The sequence below is a fragment of the Urtica dioica genome, chromosome 5, assembly GCF_054948205.1.
Source record: "Urtica dioica subsp. dioica isolate 48M chromosome 5, U.dioica_male_clone48M_v1_H2, whole genome shotgun sequence".
NCBI lineage: Eukaryota > Viridiplantae > Streptophyta > Magnoliopsida > Rosales > Urticaceae > Urtica > Urtica dioica.
In genome coordinates this window covers 10751126-10773705 of record NC_142760.1, presented here as the reverse complement: position 1 = coordinate 10773705, position 22580 = coordinate 10751126, and the positions used below count along the sequence as shown (strand labels likewise).

At 35.6% G+C, this 22580-nt stretch overlaps 1 protein-coding gene across 1 annotated transcript; it reads right to left on the bottom strand.

Annotated features, from left to right (window-relative positions):
- Positions 1-9847: 9847 nt before the first annotated feature.
- LOC149395150 (ATP-dependent DNA helicase) lies at positions 9848-13835 on the bottom strand. The gene is made up of 6 exons (XM_089615663.1): positions 13423-13835; positions 12466-12735; positions 12076-12249; positions 11862-11968; positions 11226-11551; positions 9848-10891 (listed from the first exon to the last, which is right to left on the bottom strand). Exons 1-6 carry the CDS (start codon positions 13579-13581, stop codon positions 10260-10262), a joined length of 1668 nt encoding a protein of 555 aa, XP_089471789.1. The 5' UTR covers positions 13582-13835; the 3' UTR covers positions 9848-10259.
- Positions 13836-22580: the final 8745 nt, after the last annotated feature.

Sequence of the window (22580 nt, the reverse complement as noted above, 5' to 3'; positions counted from 1 at the left end):
TTAATTCACGAGAGCATATAAGTCAAGCAACCGATATAAGAGTAAACAAGTACTTACATTGATTTTCGGTTCAGCTACAGAACGCTCTAATCCAATCGCGTACTCCTTGCGTCGTCTTGATGAAGGACTCGAGGACGACACCTTAGTCTTCCGAAACGTAATCTCCGAGACGAATAAGAAAGATGAGTGGGCACAGTCTTTATCTCACTAGATCACGAAACTATGTGTTTCGAGATCTCGCTCTTATTTTACTAAGAATGGAAACGAATTTCCAAGGGGAAGAGAGGCAGAAGTGCTCAGCCAAGGTAAGCTAGAGAGCACGAAATTTTCACCAAAAATTCCTTAAAAAAATTGCTTCTTTTTGCCTTCTCATGAACCCCTATTTATAGTAGTAAAATGAGATATTCATGGAATCTTCCAGAATATTTTATTTCCTTTTATTGTGTTCACACTAGAGGATTTAATCTAGGCCCTTGGATCTCAACAAGTGAATCCTACATTTTCTCTCATCCATCCGATCAATATCTATGGGATATTATTCTTTTATTTAAATAGAGAATAATTTATTTAGTGAGATAATAAAGGAGAATATATTATTCTCCTAAATATTCTCCTAAATACTTTCCTTTAAATAAGGAGAAAATATAGGACAATATCTTATATTTTTCTCTCTCCTTTATTTAAACAACTAAAGAGAAAATATTGGTAAATACCAATATTATAAATTTCGAATTTTAGGCACACGGCCAAGGGGTGATTTGCGCAAACCCTAGTGCCAAAAATTCCCAAATCCGATTTTCATATTTTTGTGCAAGGCCCAATTGCTTAAAACCCAATTAATTATTTATTTACTTGGTCCAACAATAAACAAATAATTAATAATTGTTTATTTACTTGATCAAACAATAAATAAACAATTCTACCATAAATATTTATTTAATTCTGCGAATACCCGTTTTCCAGAATTAATGATGTCAATCACAATTACAGCAAGTGAGATTAATAATGATAAACATTATTTTACGAAAGTTCTTATCCGCCTTTATCAGAGCCGAATCGGGGACTATGGACCTAGTAATAGGAGCTTAACAAATCCGATGAAAAAGACGAAATAGTCCTTTCTCTTTTGTCCATCGATTCGTCTAATCTTGGTCAAATACTCCACCTTGTAAGCCAAGAATGAACTCTCCTTTATACTAGAATTATATTTACTCATCGTGACGAGTGTCCACTGATATAGTCAGTTCGTGATCAAGATCCTCCAGGTTCAACCCGTATCGAGAGAAGTCAATTTATCCGTTATACTTCTCTTGATACATATCAGCCCTAAGCATTGTTGCTTCCCCAGCGAAAGATTCTTTCGAACGTTACTTACTTCGAAAGTGCTAGCAATCTATCGGTTCTGGAATCAACCCTTAGGTGAGTGAACATTAACCTTCTTTCAGGAAGGCTGGATTCCGTATCTGTAAATCACTTCCCACTCGAATTATGCTCTGAGAAAACTCCCAAGACATAAGCTGTGATTAGCATGAATATCCTTTTAGCGAATGAGTCAAAGAGCTCAGTAACATAACCCAGTGTCCATGATCACTTCAGGATTTAGATCAAGTCTCACTGTGACCATCATAGTGGCCTCGGTTAGTGTGTCGTAACGGTCCTTAAACGACACATCTACACCAAGACCTGTCAAGGTCGTACACTTACCACAAGTGTAGAATGCTCCCACATAGTGATCAGCCTTCACCTATGTGTTCCACATATATGACTTTAGATATAGCTTTCCAGGCGTATATCAGTCATCGACCTCGTTTTAGCTCACCGCCCGAACTCAGGTGCCCAGCACGTGACTCAGTTAGATACGGAGGCTATGGAAGATAGTTGTTATTGATTCTAATTGTTTAGAACTCAACCCACTAATCATATAATGCTAATAAAGTAATCTTATTATCGAATTTAGTAATCATTTGTTCATTATCTTCAAGTGGGCAATATTCCCAACATGAATATCTACATTCCTCTAATATTCTACAAAAGTACGCAACATATATAATTTATTAAACTCATCAAAAATCTAAGAATTCGGATCAGCAAATCCGAAAAACAACAGAGATCACATACAATTTTAAACTTGTATCGCTCCATCCATTAAATCGTAACTATTGAGCAAAAATTAAATCTTAAAAACCAAACCTCGTTCGAACTCACTTCAAGATGTGAAGAAATAGAATAATGATAGAGACATATGAAGCAGTTAAGCTTTTCAAATGAATTAGGGATGTCCATTTTGATACTTATTGTTGTCGTTGAAAATTGGACAACGTCGAAGATTTCGGGCGGTTCGACAAAGCCGGACTAAGTGACCGCGCCCGAATCGGATTTGTAGAAACTCAAAAGTCATGAGTTCTCTCCCCTATCTCAAGAACATTCTTCGTTCGTCCCAGAGATCTAAGAATAAGAAGAAGAAGAAGAAAATAAGTTTAGAGGGGCGTAGAGACGGTACCTATGATGCGCGCTCTGACGCTCAACATTAGTTTGATTACTATGTGTGGGAGATGGGATGCCGTTATTCTTTGAGACTATTTGAGAGAATCGGGCTCGATCAGGGTGAAAGTATGTGCGGAAGGTCCTCGGCAGCGTTTACGACTCTGGAATCGAGTGATTGTATTGAGAGAGAATTGTGTACCTTATTCTCTCTAGGAGATGGGTATTCATAATGCTTGGAGGACTGAAAAAATCTCCTTAAAGTCAGATTGGGCGAAAGTAAGGCGCGCGGAAGACTCGTACCATACGCCTCAAACTATAGGCGCAACCGCGCCTGTGTTCACACGCCGCGCCATGCAACCGCGTCACGGGCTTTTTGGCCTCTTTTGGCCTTTTTCTTGGTGGGCTTGTCTCAGATGGAATTTTTAGCCTTTGTGGGCCTGTATCGGACTTTTTTTGTAGGCCTCACTTAGGTTCTGAAAGTGGAATTCCTTGTAAGTCACAAAGAATTTAATAATTTCCAAAAACGATCAACAACATCAGCCTCCCAAGTTTGTTGCTTGGAGGACTCCGAGCGACGGACTTTCAGAATCTTCCCGGTTATTCGAAGGAATTTTGCTCTCTTGAGTCTTCGTCTTTTAGCGAGCATATCGCGTTGCGTCTTTGAGGTGGATGGCTTTGTTGCGCCTTGTAGGCTTTAATGCACCGCTAGGATGACTTTGATGCACCGTCTTCTGTTTTTAGTAAGCAAATATTGGCTTGTTCAATAGTCGTTGATTTGGTTATGTCTCGGAGGACAACCTTTATTGCACCTTGTTGGTATCTTTTAGTGCATCTTGACAGATGACTTTTGTGCATCGTGAGAGACGATTTTGGTGCGCCTCGTGGGACGTCTTAAGTGCGCTAACTCGGAGCGTCTTTGATACGCCAACTAGGGGCATCTTAGGTGCGCCACCTCGGGAAGTCTTTAGTGCACCAACTCGGGGCGTCTTTTGTGCGCTCCTCAGAGCGTCTTTGGGTCGCTATGCGTAACATCTTAGGTGCGCCAACTCGAGGCATCCTTGATACGCTAACTTGGGACATCTTAAGTGCGCCAACTCGGGGCTAAACCTAGTGCTTTCCACTCGGAAATTTGCACTTTCCTCAGATGTGTCGAGAATGTAATTGTTCGTATTTTCTCAAGTTTGAGAAAAATTAGATTTTTCAGATGAAGAAAATAAGATTATGCTAATTTTATTTTTTTCTTTCCATGTCGGAAAGAATTTCTATGGGAGCTCATGAATGTTTCTCGAGCCCCCTCTTTTTAGCGCCAAAATATTGTTTCTGAAAATCGGACAACATCAAAGACTTCGGGCGGTTTGACCCAAGGCCAGATCAAGTGGTCACGCCCGAGCCGTTTTTGTATAAAATCAAAAGTCACGAGTTCCCTCAACTGGCTCAAGAACGTTCTTCATTCGACGCGTAGGCCTGAGAGTAAGAAGAAGAAGAAGAAGAAAGCTTAGAGACGGTGCTTCTGGCGCGAGCTCCGAAGCTCAACATTAGTCTGATTGCTATGTGTGCGAGGTGGGTGTGCCATTATTCTTTGTGAATATTTGAGAGAATTGGGCTCGATCAGAGTAAAAGTATTGCAGCGTTTCACGACTCTAGAATCGAGTGATTGTGTTGAGAGAGAATTGTGTACATTATTCTCTCTGAGGAGAAGGGTATTTATAGTGATTAGAGGGCTGAAAAATCCCCAAAAATCGGATTGGGTGAAGGCAAGGTGCGTGCAGAAGACTCGTCGCGCGCACCTCAAAATATAGGCGCAGGCGGGCCACGGGCCTTTTAGCCTCTTTCGGCCTTTTCCTTCGTGGGCTTGTCTCGGATGGACTTTTTAGCCTTTGAAGGCCCGGATCAGGCTTTTTTGTGGGCCTCGCTTAAGCGCTGACATAGAATTTCTTGTAAATCACAAAGAATTTAATCGTTTCTGAACACGACCGACAATACTTTCCATCGAAGATGACGTCGTGATCACATCCATGAGGATCAAAAAATTATTTCGTGAAACGGGTTCTAGGAAGTTCTTATATCATGGCTTTTATTTTGTATTTGCTTTTCCGTCTTCAAGTGCTTCTTAAATATGACATTTTTGTTATTCTTCCTTGGGTTATATATTTTCAACATTGATACATGAGATGAATTTCTCATTGTCTTGTGTAGCTTCAAATATATGACAGCATAGAATTATATTTTCATGAATAGTACAACATTTTTCTTGGGTATAAATAATACACTATTAAAAAACATAAATCTAAAAATTACATATAATATAACTAAATTAAATACTATAAAAATTAAAAAAATTACATAAAAATTAGCATATTAAGTTATTTAAGTTATATTGAATAAATAATAAGCTCTAAACAATTAAAAATAATTACTAAATTTAGATTAACTAAAATATGTGTTTTTAATCATGGATTAGGAATTAATTAAATTATAATAATGCTTAAATGTTTCGTCTAATCTTGACACCAAATTTGGTGTTACACTGTTCATTTGATGTCAATATTACACCAAATATAGAGTTTTAGAAATTTTACCATTGGAGAACTCTAACTCTATTTATAGAGTTTTAGAGTTCTACATTGGAGATGCTCTAAGTTACTACAAAAACAAGTTTCAAAAACTCAGCGTACACTATACCAAAAGCAGCACTAGGTTTAATCCAAATGTTGTCAACACTGCCGAGAATCGTAGCTGCCAGCTTCGAACGAAAAGGATTCCAGGCACGGTACCAGATTTTTGTTTAATCTTCATTTCGAACATAAATTCTCTTCTCATTGTAAATAGCCTCTTCGGGGACGAAGTTTCTGGTGACGAGAGCATCTTCTTTTTCCTTTAGCGATGAAAACAATGTCATGTCTGTGAGGCTCGACAACAACTTTGCTTCCTCTTTTCATTCCCGGTCCTCTTCTTCCGCTTTGTCTCTCCCTCTTCATCTTCCTCCGCCGAAAGCTCTTCCTCCTCTATCTCCGTCGAAAGCTCTTCCTCCTCTATCTCCCCTTCCTCTGCCATCTCCACGGCCACCTCTTCCACCACGTCCTCTCGAAGGTCTCATTTATGCTCTTCTCTTAGGTCTAACGAAATTTAAGGTTATGTTGAGTGAGAGAGAGGAGCTAGGATTTATCGAGGATGAACTATGTTACTGTCACATATTCATTACCATTAATTTCTTTTAGGGGGGTGATTGATTAGGGATAGTGAGTTTGACCAGTTTTGGAGTTGGAAAGAGATGCCTCCGTTGGAAAGAGCATCTGAATTTGACAAAGACGTGCTAGAGATCATCTCGGAGCGCAATTCTAAGCCTTCGATGGCGATTCGGCTATGAATTTCCTTCGATGGCGATTAGCGGCTCCGATCTTCTACATATTTTTTTTCGTCGCTGTGACAGCTTTTCCGGCGAAGATATCCAGACCGAAATCGTCCTTCCGAAGCGGAGAATTGGAGCTGAGCTCCGTAGGAATGTAATAGGATTTTATATGCTTCTCTAGTAGGGAAACGGGTGATGAAGAAAATGAACTATTAGTCACGAATTGATTTTTTTTTTGGGTTGTGGCCAGATATCACCAAAGAAGGAGGATATTATAATAATAATAATAATAATAATAATAATAGTTAAAAGACATTGTAATAATTTCTTTTATGTTGATCACGTGTGACAATTTATCTATCATAAAAGATCAATAAAACAGTTCTTATCGTTCGGGGTACAACCTGTTAAAGTTGTCAAAGTTGAGGGGCAAAAAATGTCATGAATTCTTTAGTAAAATAAAATATGATGTTTAAGACTTTTTATTTTTTACACATCAATTTAATTACACTCACTATTACACATTAAAAAAAATTTAAATACCCTTTTTATTCCAATTTTATAAATTATTATTTAAAAAATTACACATATTAATACATTTTTTTCACCCTAATTTTAAATTCTAAGTTCCAACCAAGGATTGAAATCTCGTGCGAGATGGAGGTATCTCGCGCGAGATCTCGCAATCCGCACAGTTGCGGTAGCGAGTTACATATCTCTCGCGAGTTGGACAAAATCTCGCACTTCTCGCGCGAGTAAATGCTGAATCTCGCACTTCTCGCGCGAGTAAATGCTGAATCTCGCACTCGGAAAAAAATTGAAAAAATCTCGTCACTGTGCTCTTGAATCCTTACTCCATACCGCCGAATCTCGCCGATTCTATCAAGCTTCCGGCGTTGCATGTTGAAATCTTCTAAAAAACGGGAAAAAAGCATTGAAAAAAATCAGATCTTCACAGAGATAACAATGGTGGTTTAAGAGTATTTTAGCTGTTTACTTTAGAGGAAGAAGACGCAGAGAAAGAGAAAGAAGAGAGAGGGGGAGAGAGCAATAAATTTGGGCCCACCTAACTTTCTTTTTTATTTTAATATTGTTTTGAAAATTATGCTTGGGAAAGTTTCAAATTGAAACACGTGAGTCCGGACCAAATGAATTTATTATTTCTTTATTATTTTCCTCTTTAATTATTATAAAACAAATAATATACCTGCTTTAAGTTTTTCAATGTTATCTCGTATATCTTATATATACTAGCTATATATATAGGTTGCTTTATTGATATATTAGTATTTTTTTGTTATACTATTATATATATAAACATATATCTTTTCACTAGTAAACAGTCTAATTTTTTTTTTTTACAAATTATAAATTAATATAAAAATTTAATTTTTTGAAAGCATAAATTATTACAAGTAAAATATTTTCTTAAAAGATTTTTATCATTTATGTGTTCGAAACTATATGTGTGAAAATTCTATATTTAAATTTATCTTTGAATCTCTATGTATCATGAAAATTCAAAGATATTTTTTAAAAAAAATTATTTATTGTTCAAATACCTCGCGAGATACCCTCTTTTTTGCGGTATATCTCGCGGAATGCGGTATACCACACGGTACGAGATACCCTCAACGTTCATCAAATATCGCTAAATATTCTGGTACGAGACGAGATATCCTCAAAATCAGAACTGCGGTACGACCGCGAGATGCGAGATTTCAATCCTTGGTTCCAACATACCCTAAGTCACAGTTGGAGTATGTGCGCACGGCTCATTGCTGTGTAGAGTTTGTAGGATAATGTATTAATATGGTGGAATATTCTATTCGTATAATTTAAACCCAACTCCACATAATTGCGAAGTTAATTCTCCCACCTGACCCAACTTGTTCTATGGTGATATTTATTTGGCATCAATGCCGTATTGACTTCGGAGCAAATCTGGAGGTTGTTATGACTAGTACACTATGGCTTGGGTACTCTCTTAGTAGTTGTAGTCATTGAAATAAAATTTTGAACAAATTTTTAAAAAAAATTATTTAACTATCATATCACCCCAGCATCTTGTTTGGGTGACACTAAAAGAATGTGAGCTCTCTTCATGTACGTGGGTTCAATCCCCTAAAAAAATTATTGTCTTTATTATTTGAAGTTTAAAGATTTTTTTTTCATAATCTGAACTAAAACGTTCTATGTAATCAATCTATATAATCTAGTATACAATGCATAAATGAAAATTTGTAAAAGAAAGAAAAAAAAATTCATATCAACCTTCCTTGTAGGAGCAGACCTGAATTAAGGTTTGAGGTTCCACACGGAAATTGCGCGTGATTATGAAAATTCCACTTTAATCGTAGCGATTTTAACAAAATCGCTATTGTTATGAAATATAACAAGAAAATTGAAAAATAGTAGAACATTTGTAAAAAAATCACACAAAAATTACAAAAATCATACTACAAAATCGATGAGAATTTCAAGTTTTATTAACTTTAATTAATATATATGCATACAGAATTTCTAAATACAATTCCTCCGTTATACGTGATTTATCAGTAAAATCATAATAACAGCGTGTTAGAGGTAAGCGATAACTTAGTTCTTGGTTCGAACATCAAATTGAACTCTATGGAAACAAAAACTCTCCGACTCACTCTCAAACTAAGTCTCCGACTTGAAAATTATTTCCTGGCAATTAAATTGTATATATTCAATCTTGTATCTGAATCTATTTTTTGTGATTTTGATGACTTTGCGAATGAAGAACTGCAAACTTCAAATCGTCCAAAAATCTACAAAACAGCATTGAGCTATTTACGTGTTATTTCAACGACCCTATTTGTTAGGATTATATCTTTTTTTTTAATGGGAGAAGATTATATATTATATGTACAATCAAGGATCGAAAAACCTTTATCATTACCGTTTCGGGATTCAGATTTTACTGGTATCCTGTGGTAAGCCAGTGATATACTGTGAAATACAAAAGAAAAAATGGTTAATTATGTCATTGAAGTTAATGTTACCGTCGAGGAATACCATCAAGTTCCGTATTTACCGAAAGAAATCCAATGAACAAATATTTAAATAAAAAAATCATACATAACATAGGATAAAAATAGAAATAGTTTATAATATCTTCATTACATTACAAGCTATAATTCAAATAGTTCAACATAATTATAAACCAAATACCAACACTAGAATAACGCATATTTTCATTTTCAGTTTTTATAAATTGAACTCATATTCTCACAATAGTAAGTGAAATTTTTGTTAGATCAACCTTGGAACCATTGTCACTAATTATAATAATTAACTGTGGTAAAGAAATATGTATTTGACATAGTTATGACAACTTACTGTTGTACTTATAGTTTAACAATAGATGAGGGTCTTAATTTAAAAGAGTTTATTTAGGGGGCTTTATTTAAAGAGAGAATATTACACTGAACAAGGGAGTTAGCATATAGATTATTTAAACTCTACGTTAACTTCTAGTTTCTAAAAATTAAGAAAATATATCAAACTCAAGCAAGGCGCATGAGCCATATTATGCAGACGTATGTACGAGTTGAGCTATTTTTTATATATATAATTGTATAATTGGGCTATAATTTTAATTGAAGGTAACCATTTAATTAATTACAACGGTTGTTTCTTAAATAAAAATTAATCATCAAAAAGCTAAATTGGCGGATGATTTATAATTTTACTACGTAGAAATTTAGCACTTCTTTGTTTTTTTTTTCCTAAATAGTTCGGGAATATTCAATATCATATTAAGAGTGAATTATTAGAAGAAAAAAATTTCAGATCATCCGGCATAGAAATTAGCTGGCGAAAAATTGAAACATTAAAATGGAATATACCCATGCAAAAAAAGTTAAAGTAGAGAAGATATATACGGCATAGGGGACTAGGCTCATTCATTTATCATTTGTATACCCACGCAAAAAATAATTTAAAAATATATATATTATCTTTTATATACACGAGACTAGACTCTGAGATAATAAAAGGTGTCTCCAGATTGTTTCAGAGGGCGAAGCAAATAGATGCAAGTATGACAAAATTACTCACAGCATAGAAGAACCTAACTTCAAGAAACATTAACTTGAACTAATTAAACAATGTAGACCTTGATTGTATGATATTCAAATACCGATAAGGTACGGAATATATATTAAAACTCCTAAGACTTCGGACTTTCATGTTCCTATTTTTTTTTTTTTGGTACTTTTTCTTTACATGGGAAAAATCTACCAGGATTCGTCATCAATGCAAAATCTCTGAATCCCAAAACTTCCCTGAGGTAAATCCATTGCCTTTAATGATTTATTAAACAGCTTGGTTATAGTATACGACTCATATACTCCAGAGCTCTGTGTGTGTGTGTGCCTGTGTGTGTGGGCCGACTTAACTACGGAGAGTGACGTTCCCCGTCATCCTCCGAAATGTTGAACAGGAACTTTGGAAGAGAGGCGATTCGGGGAAGGTGAAGCAACAATTCTCCAAAGGAGTCGATCCTTGTCATCGTCGCCGGAGCAAGTTTTCCGGCGGGATTGTTGCTCGAGCCGCCACCCTCTTCGGCCACGCCTTTTCCAGCACCGAGTCCGATTCCAATTCCTCCGTCGGTTCTGATTCCGACTCCTCCATCGGACTGAGATTGTGGTTGTGGTGGTGGTGGTGGTTGCGGTTGCAAAGTGGCGGCGGGGTCTTTCTGCAGGAGAGAGCATAGAGAATTGACCCGGGTCATGAGAGACTTCTCGTCCGAAGCAGATGTGAACTGGTTGTCGTTGAGAAGGTACTGTGCTATGTCGTCCAACATGCCTTGCACTTCGGGCTGTTGACCTGCAGCCCCGGCAGCGGCGGAGGAAGGGTTCGAGGAGGTCATCTGATCCGAGAGACAGGTCTCGATGTGGCTCATGAGATCGCTCATCGACATCGATGGATGTAGACCCGGCACTCTTATCTGGTCCCAGTTCCGGGCTGGTCCCCTTGAGGTTGCGGTTTCCGAGCTTCCGTTTCCTTCCATTGCTCGGTTGTCCATCACTGCACCGAGTGAACCAAAAAAAAAAATTGAAAAAGAATAAAGTAAGAGTTGGGTCTGATGGAATTGGTGTATGCACTAGTTTAACCAATATTACAATATTTTACATTTAAAATATGAATAAAAAAGTTAATTTCTTTAATACGTGAGTGAGAAGAAAGTTCTCCTTCCACTTATCCCTTTTTTTCATCAAATTTCATTTTCAGCCCGAAATTCACTCAACTACTTCCTTTTAGCCTCTTTTCTACTATATACCCCGAACATAGTTTAAGAGATTACTTTCTATCATTTCTTAAACGTTTTAACTAAGGCAGCTACAAAGTAAGCTATTTGCACCTGAACTTGGTGAAGGAGCTTCTCTGGACCTATTGGTCGCTCCGCCTGAATCTTGTTGTTCGAGCTTGAAGGAAGATGATTGAGTTGATGGAGATGCAATATCATGGAGGCCACTGAACGAAGATCCCGCCCCATTTTCCCCTTGATTAAAACTTTGGGCTTTGGACTCTTCTGGGACCCCAAATACAGAGCTACGTTGGTCAAAATATGGCGAGTCCAAAACTACCTCTGGTTGCCGGCTTAAAAAGTTAAGACGCATGTCGCACTGAATAAGCTTTTCGAAATGTTTGCTTAGCAGTCCTTGAGGGCATTCCAGAAAATGCTTTCTGAAAAAAGGAGATTTTGAAGGGGAAAAAAAAGACAATCAGCAATACCGACAAAAAAAGGGGGTCCACAGAACTCCTTTGTCCTTATGATGTATGAATGTAGGATTTCTTGCACAAGCGCAGATCCGGATAGGCATTTAATTGTAGTAACGGAATGTATAAAAACTCATTTTAAAACAAATTCAGAGATTAGGAGGACAAAGACAGAATCAGAGCATGCAAAATTTATTGTTATATTTTATGGGTGATAACTGATGTCTATGCTTGCCCAATAGAAGAAATATGAAAGGAAGGGTGTTACTAGTTTTACCTGTTCATACTAGCTTGCCCTTCGGTGAAATCTGCTGTTGCTTGCCATAAGGTGTGTTTTCTAGGCTGAGGGTTGGTCTCTCTGAAGAAAAGAGGCTGTCTAGCCAGCTGCAACAAAATCGTGATCACAATTTTTAAAAATATACTGCAGAATAAAATCAGAGTGGCCATTAACACCAACTTATATAACAAAGCCAAGGCGCGGAATGTATTACCACGACGGACAAAGTACTAGGTCCATCATCAGGACAGCTGGCCTTCACAGCCATAATATCTGACCACTGAATTTCAATTTTACTCTTAAGACCGCCATCAAGTACTTCCCAAACAAGCTTGTGCTTGGCAAAGTAACACTTCGCCACCAAATCACCTTCGTATCTGGACTTATACTGCAACAAATTAAGACTATTAGCACCTTTTACAGCAAAGATACTGTAACGTCTCCATATCGAAGGTGTTACAAAGATAAGGACTCATTAGAAGTTGTCTTGACTTAAAACTGCCAAAAATCAATCACCACTAGAACATTTATTAGAATGATATCGTAACATCGCAATAATTCAGACATTTGTAATGATAAAGAGTTCGTTATGAAATATAGATACCTCCCAGCCGCCAATCTTCAGAAGTGAAGCGGGGAAATTCGAAGCCTTAAGCTTGTCCATAGCGCTAGCAGGAGCATTGGCTTTTTCCTTTTTGACTCCACTGGCTGTGCTTCCACTCTGTGCCACCGATGGAGCTCCTTGAGAGAGCTTCATCTGGATCAAATCCAACAGTGATGGGCTCTTTCTCAGCTTCAAGCCCAAAGGGCTCGGTTCATCTAGTGGATTGTATTGTGATGGTGGGATTGAGAATACGTCCTCCTCGGAATCCCACTGAACAACACGAAAGAAAAAAAAATCTCCGTTAGTTAGCATAACGCTTAAAATCTATTACCTGACACAAAAATCTAAAGCACTGAAAGCTGAATATGCTAACGAGCAATAAAGGCTTAAATATATGACCTTCATAACAAGAATCACATCATACGTAACCGCTAAATAATAGGCAATCGGAAATCGTAACTAATTATTATCAAACTATTCGGTAGTGATTTGATCAAAATGCTAGCCCTGTGTTCTTCTCAACAACCAAACCGTGAGAAAACAGATGATTTGATTAAAGCAAACGAATTTTTTTATCTTAATTTTTTATAACCAAGATTTGATATAAACAAACTATTTTCTCCAGCTCAATATCCGAAGAAACAACATTGTCCCAGCTCCCAGTCAGCTAAACGTTTACCATTAGTTCCTGGTCATTTCCACAAGATTCCACCAAAAAACTTTGAAACATAAAACAACACAAAGAAATCTCAAAAACTAATCTTGTATAAGCTGATGATCATAGATAAGGATTCCAAAGCTCTTCAATCTCAACGAGGAAAAAATATATGCAGAAGCAGTAACATGGATATCCATGATCCTATAATTATTTACGAAAGCTTGTTCTCACGGCAACCAATCAGAAATTCGAAAGAAGAAAAAAAAACAGAAGAATAATAAAACAAAAACCAAAAATACCTTTTGAAAACATTGAGAAGTTGTTTTAGAGCGCTTAATCGCTGGACCGTGCTCATCCTCCAAAGAGTCTTCGATCTCCAATTTCACTGGAGGTTTGTCCGTACGATCCACCGGTTCCTGTACGGACATACGATCCAAGGATTTCATCAACTGAACCATAAATCTTTTCCTTCACCTCTGTTTCTTGGTTCTCTCGGTATCTACCAAAGAGAAAAGGGTAAAATTTCTCCGGGAAAAATGGAAATTCTGAGGAACCAAGAGACAGCTAGAAAGAGATAATCGAACCCCTAATTCAATCGATAAGATCAAGATGAAGGTGAAAATGAAACCCTAGAGCTGAGACAATCCAATAGAGAGAAACGTTTGGAAAAAAATCTTGTAACGGTTTACAGGGAAGGAGAGAAAAAGAAGGAAATGGGACTAATTTTCTTGTTCTCTCTCGTTTTACATTTTAATTTATTTTTTTCGCGACGGCGAGCACGTGAGTCACGTGACTTCTCTCCCACGTGTGTCGTTTCGATTCTCGCGTCTCTAATTTACCGATAACTCTTTTTATCCAAATTATTAAACATAGTAAAACAGTCTTGTAGAATAAATAAGAGTATAAGATACACCTAAATTATAACACAAGGGTTTCTATTAAATATCCAAAATAATTAAAATTAAAAAAATTAAGTGTCAGTATATTGCGTGATCATGTATATAAACCTATAAACTTGCATTAGTAAATATACTATATACTTGTTTTTTATCTCACGCCCTGCCCGCGTGAGTCATATCGTAAATTATATTTAAATTAATAATTATTTATTTTTTATTAAATATTTTATTGAGAAATATGGTTGAACCAAAATTTTATTTTTCAAAAGAACAAAAATTCTTGTAGATCTTAAATGATTGTATGGGTTTAATGAGATTTAATGGATAAGAAGTTCTAGATTTCTTAAGTAATTCTAAACTAATTTTTGTTGTTCTTATTACAAGATTTAATGAAGAGCTATAATATAATTATGGGCTAATTTTAAATAATTTTTTGATGTTACATAAATTAACATGTCCAACAAACACTAATTTCGAGGAGGCCTGATTCATCATTTGACTGACATTTGTTCTAAATTGAATGACTGATTCAAAATAAATAGTCTGGCTAATAAACTTGCATGGTAATTCAAAGAAACATGAATAAATAATAATGTTGAATAACCCTTTTAGCAAACCAACAATTTTTTTTTTTTTTAGATTTAGCACCAATTAAGCCGCTTTAAACTTGTGACTTTCAATCTAATCAAAGTTTAAAAAAATTAAATAAACAAATAGCCAATTAGCTTATGTGGCACTATTATTTGCGTTTTAATTTTTCATTTGTACAATTTCTCAAATTATTTTCAGTTTAAATAAAATCCACGTTTGAAATTCAAATTTTTAATTATTAATAAGAATTAGTTTATTTCTATTCTTAATTATAGCAGTTAGTTGAATTTCTACACGTTCTTTTTTTATTCCTTTCCAAAACATTCTCTCTCTCTCTCTCTCTCTCTCTCTCTCTCTCTCTCTCTCTCTCCTATTTATCGCTTGATTCTCTCTTTCTACCATTTCGAGATATAAAAAATAAAATAAAAATTGTTACCTTTTTTTATAAAAAAAAATCAACGAAGAATAAAACCAATAATTTTTCTTGGAGAGAAAAAGAAATACGAATAAATCCAAGAATTCATGAACTCTGAGTGCAATTAAGCTACCATTCTTCGACGACCTCTTGAATCCATTGTTCTTGACGAATTAACAATTCGAGCAAGGCCCTCCATCGCCGCCAATACAACGAATGACGTGAAAAATCTTCCGCCACTCACACCCGTAGCGATCGCGATAGAGAGCGCAAAGAAGACGAAGGGAAACGGAAGCATGAGGAAGTGAGATCACGTCGGCATCTTGGCTGCTACGGCGGCGGCGGTTGGAGATTCGAGCCTAAATTATTATAAATTATCTTTAATAGATTATTGGTCCTTATATTTTTTTACTGTTTTTTGAACGGCAATAAATTTCTAGTAATTAACATTAATATATTCTGATTTTCTATGGTTTCATACTTTTCTACTTTGAATCGTTAGTTAATTTGTGTTAATTATCGTTAATATGCCTTGATTTTTGTATTGTTTCAAATTTAAAGTTGTTGAATCGTTATTTACTATGTGTAAGTTATTGTTAATAATAACCAGACACTAGTTTAGCAAAATTAAGATTTTTTTTTTAATTTCGACTACAAGTGTTTGAACATATTTCTTCGATTTCAAATCCAACCAGCAAGATTACGATTTTCTTTTGGCATTTTTTTGGAAAATATTTTTTTCAATTTCGACTACAAGAGCTTGAGCATACTTCTTCGATTTCAAATCCAACTAATAAGATTACGATTTTCTTTTGACATTTTAAAAAATATTTAATTGGATATTTGGATTATTGGCAACATAAATAATTAATCTTTTTTGATTTTATACACTTAAATACCACTATTTTTTTTTCGACTGAAACATACCTAAGGGGTTGTTTGGTAGTTAACTCAAAAAGTTTTTGTTTTCTATTTTCTAATTTTTGTAGTTGTACTGAAAAATTATTTTGCAGTTGTTTTCAAAAAGCTGTTTGATACAGTTTTCATTTTTGTTTTTGAGAAATTGAAAAAACTGAAAAAAGTGTTTGGTATAGTTTTCATTTTTGTTTTTGAAGAAATGAAAAGAGAAGATGCGGAGAAAGAGGAGAGAAGAAAATAATTTATTTTTTATTTTTTTTTATTCTAAAAACACTTTTTATTTGTTTTCAGTTTTCTTTACTCTTTTACAAAAACAACTTCAAAATTTTTTAAAAAAAATTTCCGGAAAATTAAAACAAACACTATTCTCACTTTTTTTTTTCAAATTTTCTTATCTTAAAAATGAAAAACTTTTTTTGAAATGTATACCAAACACATCCTCTAAAGTTTTCATTCAGTATCACCGTTATTCTTAACAGCGAGTCTGACTGAGCACTAAACCAGTATTGTGTAAGCAATCGAAGAAGAAACGTGACTTGTTCGACACAACACATCTACATCGACAATCTTCTTCATTCTGGACTGCTTCAGTGATGGCGTGGACCGGGACGAGGGAATTTTGGAGATCGACACCATTGACGTCGATCGTGACATTTTTTTGGTTAAGAAGATTCTGTTTGGTGGTAGTGTGTTTTTGTTGTGGCCTGGGAAATTTGGTAACATTTGCCGAACTTTTGTTTTTTTTTTTTTTTTTTTTTGGGTTTTGGTTTCAAGGAAATAATGGGTAATCACAGTGATCGTGAAAAAAAAAAGCAATTCCGATTAACATGGTTTCAGTTTTCTTCATAACTTAATATGCTATGCATTTAGTCTTTTAGTTCATTATTTAATCCCTTTCTTTTTTAATATGGAAACTCTAAATTGAAATGGGCGAGCTTGTGAGGAGTCAAAGCAGAAATGGGCGCCATTTATGAGCTTCAGAGCTTGAAATCTAAATACGCCACCGTACCATTAACCCAAACACTTATTCGACCTAAATCCCCAAATCGAATTTGCTTTTCTTTTTCGCTCTTCTTCTCCACCATGTCAAGCAAAAAAATATGCGTTCTCTTCCATGACGGGGCTTAGATTCGCCGACAATGGAGAATCCCAATCGGAGTTCAATGATGGGGAAGGCTGACAATGTTGCCGAAATCAGAAAAAATGGTGAATACGAAATCGAACCAAAAATCCTGAACGAAATCAGAGAAAATCGAGTCGAGAAATCCGGTCCTCAATCTCGCCGCCGCTCGGAATTGATTTAATTACTTATATTAACTAATTATTTAACAATCACTATGATTGTTTCGTAGAGACTTTTATTTTATTTTTTATTTTATTTTTTTTATTTTTCGAAGGCAGCTTTGTTGCAATGGAGATTGAACCCACGAGCTCAACACATGAGATGGTGTGGAATTTCCACACAGGAGATGGTGTGGAATTACCACTAGACTATTCTAGGTACCACGTAGAGACTTTTATTTTTAATGATTACGTAATTCTTAAAAACAAATATCAACTACAACAGAGTAATAATTAAAAAAAAAATGGATCAAAAATAAAATTTTCATTTTGAGTGGAATTTTCATTTTTTTAGAAATGAAAAATGGTAATGAGGTTTAATACATAGCCGGTATCAAGTTGAATTTACTTTTTGGTAAAAAAAAAAAAAGAAAAAAGAAAAAAAAGAAGCAATGACTGTATCTAGACAATTTATATACATATGTGTATATATATTTATATATATATAACTTTGATGTATTTAATTTAAATATATATTGGTAAGTTCCCCAATATTTTATTTGGACCTTGTTTAAAGTAAAAAAATCAGTAATCAATTATTGATAGGTACTACTTAAATGTTGATAAATAACATTTTGAATTATATTATTTTATGAAATATTATTTTATACCTATCGTTAAATAATATCTTAGTAAATGTTGATATACATAACTAATAATATTAGTATTTCAAACAGCAATAAAATATCAATTGGAGTTTACAATAAAGTTAAGAGTATTTGTAGGTTGGAGTTTACAATCTTTGAGACATTAGTTTATAGTAGTGTGTATGGTAGTACCTTTATATTAAAATTTGAAAATTATAATATTTTTTTTGTTAATAATTTGTTTATAAAAAAAGTTATTGACGGTATACATATCCAAAAAAAATTTATTTGACACACTTTAATACTTTTACTTTTTTTTTTTCTATGGAAAAAATATCTAGCGTCATTTTTTGGACCATCATTACTCTTAATCGGTTAAAATGACACATGACAGAGACATTTTAATTTGATTTTAAATAATTGATTTTTCCCACATTTCTTTCTCTCCCTCTCACTTCCCCCAAATCTCCAATCTCCAATCTGAATATCTCGATTCCTACTCCAAGCCGCACGTTGAATATACTGAGAATTTCTCAAGGGATTTCAATTTATATGTTGTTTGGTCCAATTCGTTCTCGGTTTTATGTAATCTTAGGTTTTGTTTCTCTTAATTCTGTGAGACCTTTAGGATTATTCGTATAACTTTTGTTTGAATGTAAAATATCTAGGAATCGTAGTGTGGTGTTCATCGATTTTGTTTGATTTGATAGGTTAAGTATCATGAGAAATTGAAAGTTGGAGACAAATTTGAAAGTCAAAACCAGAAAATACATTACATATATGTAATATATGTGATTGGATCTTCCCAAAATCTTTCTCAACACAGGAACATACACATATACATACATAAATTTAGCTGAGTACTACAAATCGATTCAGACTAAGAGTTTCGATTACAAATAAACTCTGAATCCCAAGTGAGAGAGAGAGAGAGAGAGAGAGAGAAAGATTGGAAAAATTAAAATGCTTCTGCGTCCGTCACATGTTATCTTGACGGAATAAGAGTAGCAGTTGTCCTAAAAGGTAACGTTAAGTATTTTTGTCCTCGAAAAAAAGTAGAGATATTAAAGTGTATCATATAAAAAAGTTTGAGTATTTATGCCGCCAAAAACCAAAAACAATTGTTACGAATTAAGCCACTAGACGTGTTGAAATTTTATTTTAGCCAACGTATTAATTTTTTTTATAAGGGCGGGCTAAGTAAGTATCCCAAATAGCCCCCCTCCTTTATAATTGTAGCCAATTTGTTAGAACAATATCTCAATATTCCAATAATATCATTAATTGTTAATATTATTAACTTTCATATAATTTTTTCAATTAATTAAAAATTTGTTAGATCAATCTTAATAGTAACTTTTCGTAACAGTACAATTACTTTTGAGATTTTTGTTCAACAGGTTAATAATATTAACATTAACAATTAATATTATATATTATCACAGTAAATATAATTAACCTTCGCAAAATCCCCGCCCTACAAAAAAGAATACAAAGTGAACAGCACTAGAGTAGGAGAGTTTCGGCGGCAAACTTGACGTTGCTTGTAGAGGAAGTTAGAGTTTATTAACCAAGTAAAATAATAGTTAATCATATTAATAATTTTGAATCATTGGCTAATATTTGAAATCAACACAACAAAGCAAAAGGAATCATACCCCTTTTTGCTCATTTATTATTTAAAAATAAGTTCTAGTGGTGAAAATTAGAGTTAGTTATGCAAGTAATTGGAGAGTTAATATGATTAATCATGATAGTTAATCATATTAATCATGATAATTAATATCATTAGCTATCATTGCCTCGATCCGAGCCGCCACTTTCGGCGAGGCACATCTACAGAAGAGCGACGATTCTTCCTCACTCTCTATCCTCGCCAAAATTGCATCGAACACAGCCTCCGCGTCCAAGTGGAGAAACATCTATAATTTGGAGAAGAAGACTCTTCAAACGTTGTCGTTGGCATCGGCGAAGAAGAGACTGGTTCCGGCTGAGACCGACGGGGACGAGAATGTGAGGTCGTCAAGGATGTGGTCAACAACGAGGCTAGAGAGGCAGATCGAGAGGGAATCGAAAAACTCTCCGAATCTAGGTTTTTAGGGTTTCGAGAATCGTTACGTTGGACCACCATTTGCGAAACTTCTAGCGCCATACATCATGATTTAAGGCAAGGAGTGCTGGCCATCGTTGGGTCTTGAGTCTCAATTGCTCTCCAACATCGCTTCAATCTGAGCCGCCACTTTGGTCAGCCATATCAACGAATGGATGACAATTCTTCCCCACCCTCCGTCTTTGCCGAAATCGCGTCGATTACTATTCTTAATTAAAAGCAAACAAACATTTTTTGTTAAATCAAACGCGAGAGAGAGAGAGAGAGAGAGAGAGAGAGAGAGAGAGAGAGAGAGAGGACCCAATGTAGAAAAGTATGTAACTATATAAGGAGAGAGTGATATTTTTTTTAATTTTAAAATAGAGAAAAATTATAAATCATTGTCGCATGGAAAATAGGCAGAAGTTGACTAAAAATTACCATTTTTCATGGTAAGTAATAGAAATTGTATTCCGATTTATCATTAGTTTTCTTAAATAAATTAGTGGTATGCGGAAATGTATAACATAAACACATCAATAATTGGATAAGCTATTAAGGTTAATAATATAGACACAAAATAATCAACTCGTGAAGAGCAACTTATAATTACATTTGCGTGCAAAATGTTATATTTGGAAGTTTAGAATATGTGATGTTGGGTCAGATTTTTGCAAGGTAAAAATGACACCCCGAGAGTAAAAACAACAAGGCAAGCCCATATGTAAATCTCATGTTCACAAGAGAAATCTTTTGATCAAACCTCGAGTCAACCTTAACTTTTGACGCCAACTCATTTTGGGCACAAAACAAACCTGATGGCGCCAACCTGCCATGTCGTCAGCCTGATGATGGCACTAACTTGAGGTGACACCAACCTGATGATGCCACTAATTTGATGACGTCGCCAACCTGATGGTGTCGCCAACCTGATGGTGACACTAACTTGATGACATCGCCAACCTGATGGTGTCGCTAACCTGATGGTGACACTAACTTGATGACGTCGCCAACCTGATGATGACACTAACTTGATGACGTCGCCAACCTGATAGTGTCGCTAACCTGTCATGCCGTCAACTTGATGGTGACCCCAACTTAAGGTGACGCCAACCTGACGGCGCCAACCCAAAATGCCGCCCACTCCAGGTTGCCGCCAACCCCAAAAATCCACCTAGAGGCAATTGTCGCCAACTCCTCTAGCCATGATGTCGCCAACCTGTCCAAGGCTTCTTGCCACCAACCCCACTTGCCACAAGGCAAAACACACCTCCAACCTCTCTTTCCTTGAACTCATAATCAAGACAAGTCTCAAGCCTCTATAAATACCACTCTCAACTCTCTCTCAAAGTAAGTTCTCTTGGGACTTGAAAAAGCTCTGCCTCTCTCTCACTAGAGAAATATTTCCTCTCTCTACCCTCTAGAGACGAGATGAGACCGCCCACCTCTACTAATGTTGAGCTTTGGAGCGCGCATCGGGGGAAAACTCTTCGCGGCCCCTAGTTCATGTTTCTTGATTCTCAGATTGAAGAACACGACGAACACGAAGAACGTGAAGAACACAAAGGCCGACTATTGGCGAAGTGACAAGGAACCGAAAACCACTTTCCGATGAGGCAAGGATGACGAGAATAGAAGAACTTCACCAAACTCAACCTACGTGCGGTCATAGGGTCCGGCTCCAGATCGAACCACGGACGATTCTTAATGCTAATCCAAAAACGCGATTAACATGTGATATAATTATATCTTAAATTTTGGATGAATTGTGTGAATTCGTCATGAACTTACAAGACATACAACTTGCCTTAAGATTTTTAAAACTGGCTGATTTTCACCATAAACTTTAATGTTGTCACACAATTACCCCTTCTATCAAATATTTACTTAATATTAATGACATAATTATCACTTGTGGCTTAGAAAGCGTAAACTTTTACAATTCAATTTATTTATGAACTCAATATTAGGCATTAAATTTCTCAAATTAAAATTTTCTTCACAACAAGAAATGTAAGATAACTGTGAATAAGTAGCAGTAGAGTAAATACTTATTTACCACGTTAAATATATGTGAGTAATTAGCAATAGAGTATATAATAATTTACCATAACTTCAACTATCTCATAATTATCATTAGAATTTAAGGAATTATAATAAAGAATTATAATTTGAGTTTATAAATAATTATTGTGGGGATCAAAAATCAATTTTCTAAAAATAAAACCACTTAAGTTGGGCTTTAGTTCGACCAAAGCCTAACAGCAGACCCAGTCCGGCTCTCAAAGAATTATCTGGGCAAAGTTAGACTCCTGAAGGTCGGCCCAAGCCCATTCAGAAGCCTAGTTTGCCAAAGGAACGATGAGTCGTCCGTGTTGACCCAGTTAGAAGAACCGGTCTTGGTCAGATAGAAGAGCTCGCCGCGAAGACCGGATCTGAGATAACTTCGACCAGCGACGTGGCAGAGCCGAACTTATCAATACGTGTCCTCTTCGACGAATACTCTCCTGCTATAAATAGAAGCCGATATGTTGATTTTCGCACACACAAGCATATACATTTATTCTCGATATTCTCTCTGCTATTTCTTACTTTCCGAGTTCGCCCGTTTGAGTTC

Excerpts from the sequence above, each read along its gene's own strand:
- LOC149395150 (XM_089615663.1), bottom strand. The coding sequence starts at position 13,581 with ATGGTTCAGTTGATGAAATCCTTGGATCGTATGTCCGTACAGGAACCG. Across the intron at positions 12,250-12,465 it reads TGAAGATTGGCGGCTGGGAG|TATAAGTCCAGATACGAAGG; the intron begins GTATCTATATTT and ends AATTTGTTGCAG. Across the intron at positions 11,552-11,861 it reads GGGCAAGCTAGTATGAACAG|AAAGCATTTTCTGGAATGCC; the intron begins GTAAAACTAGTA and ends TCCTTTTTTCAG.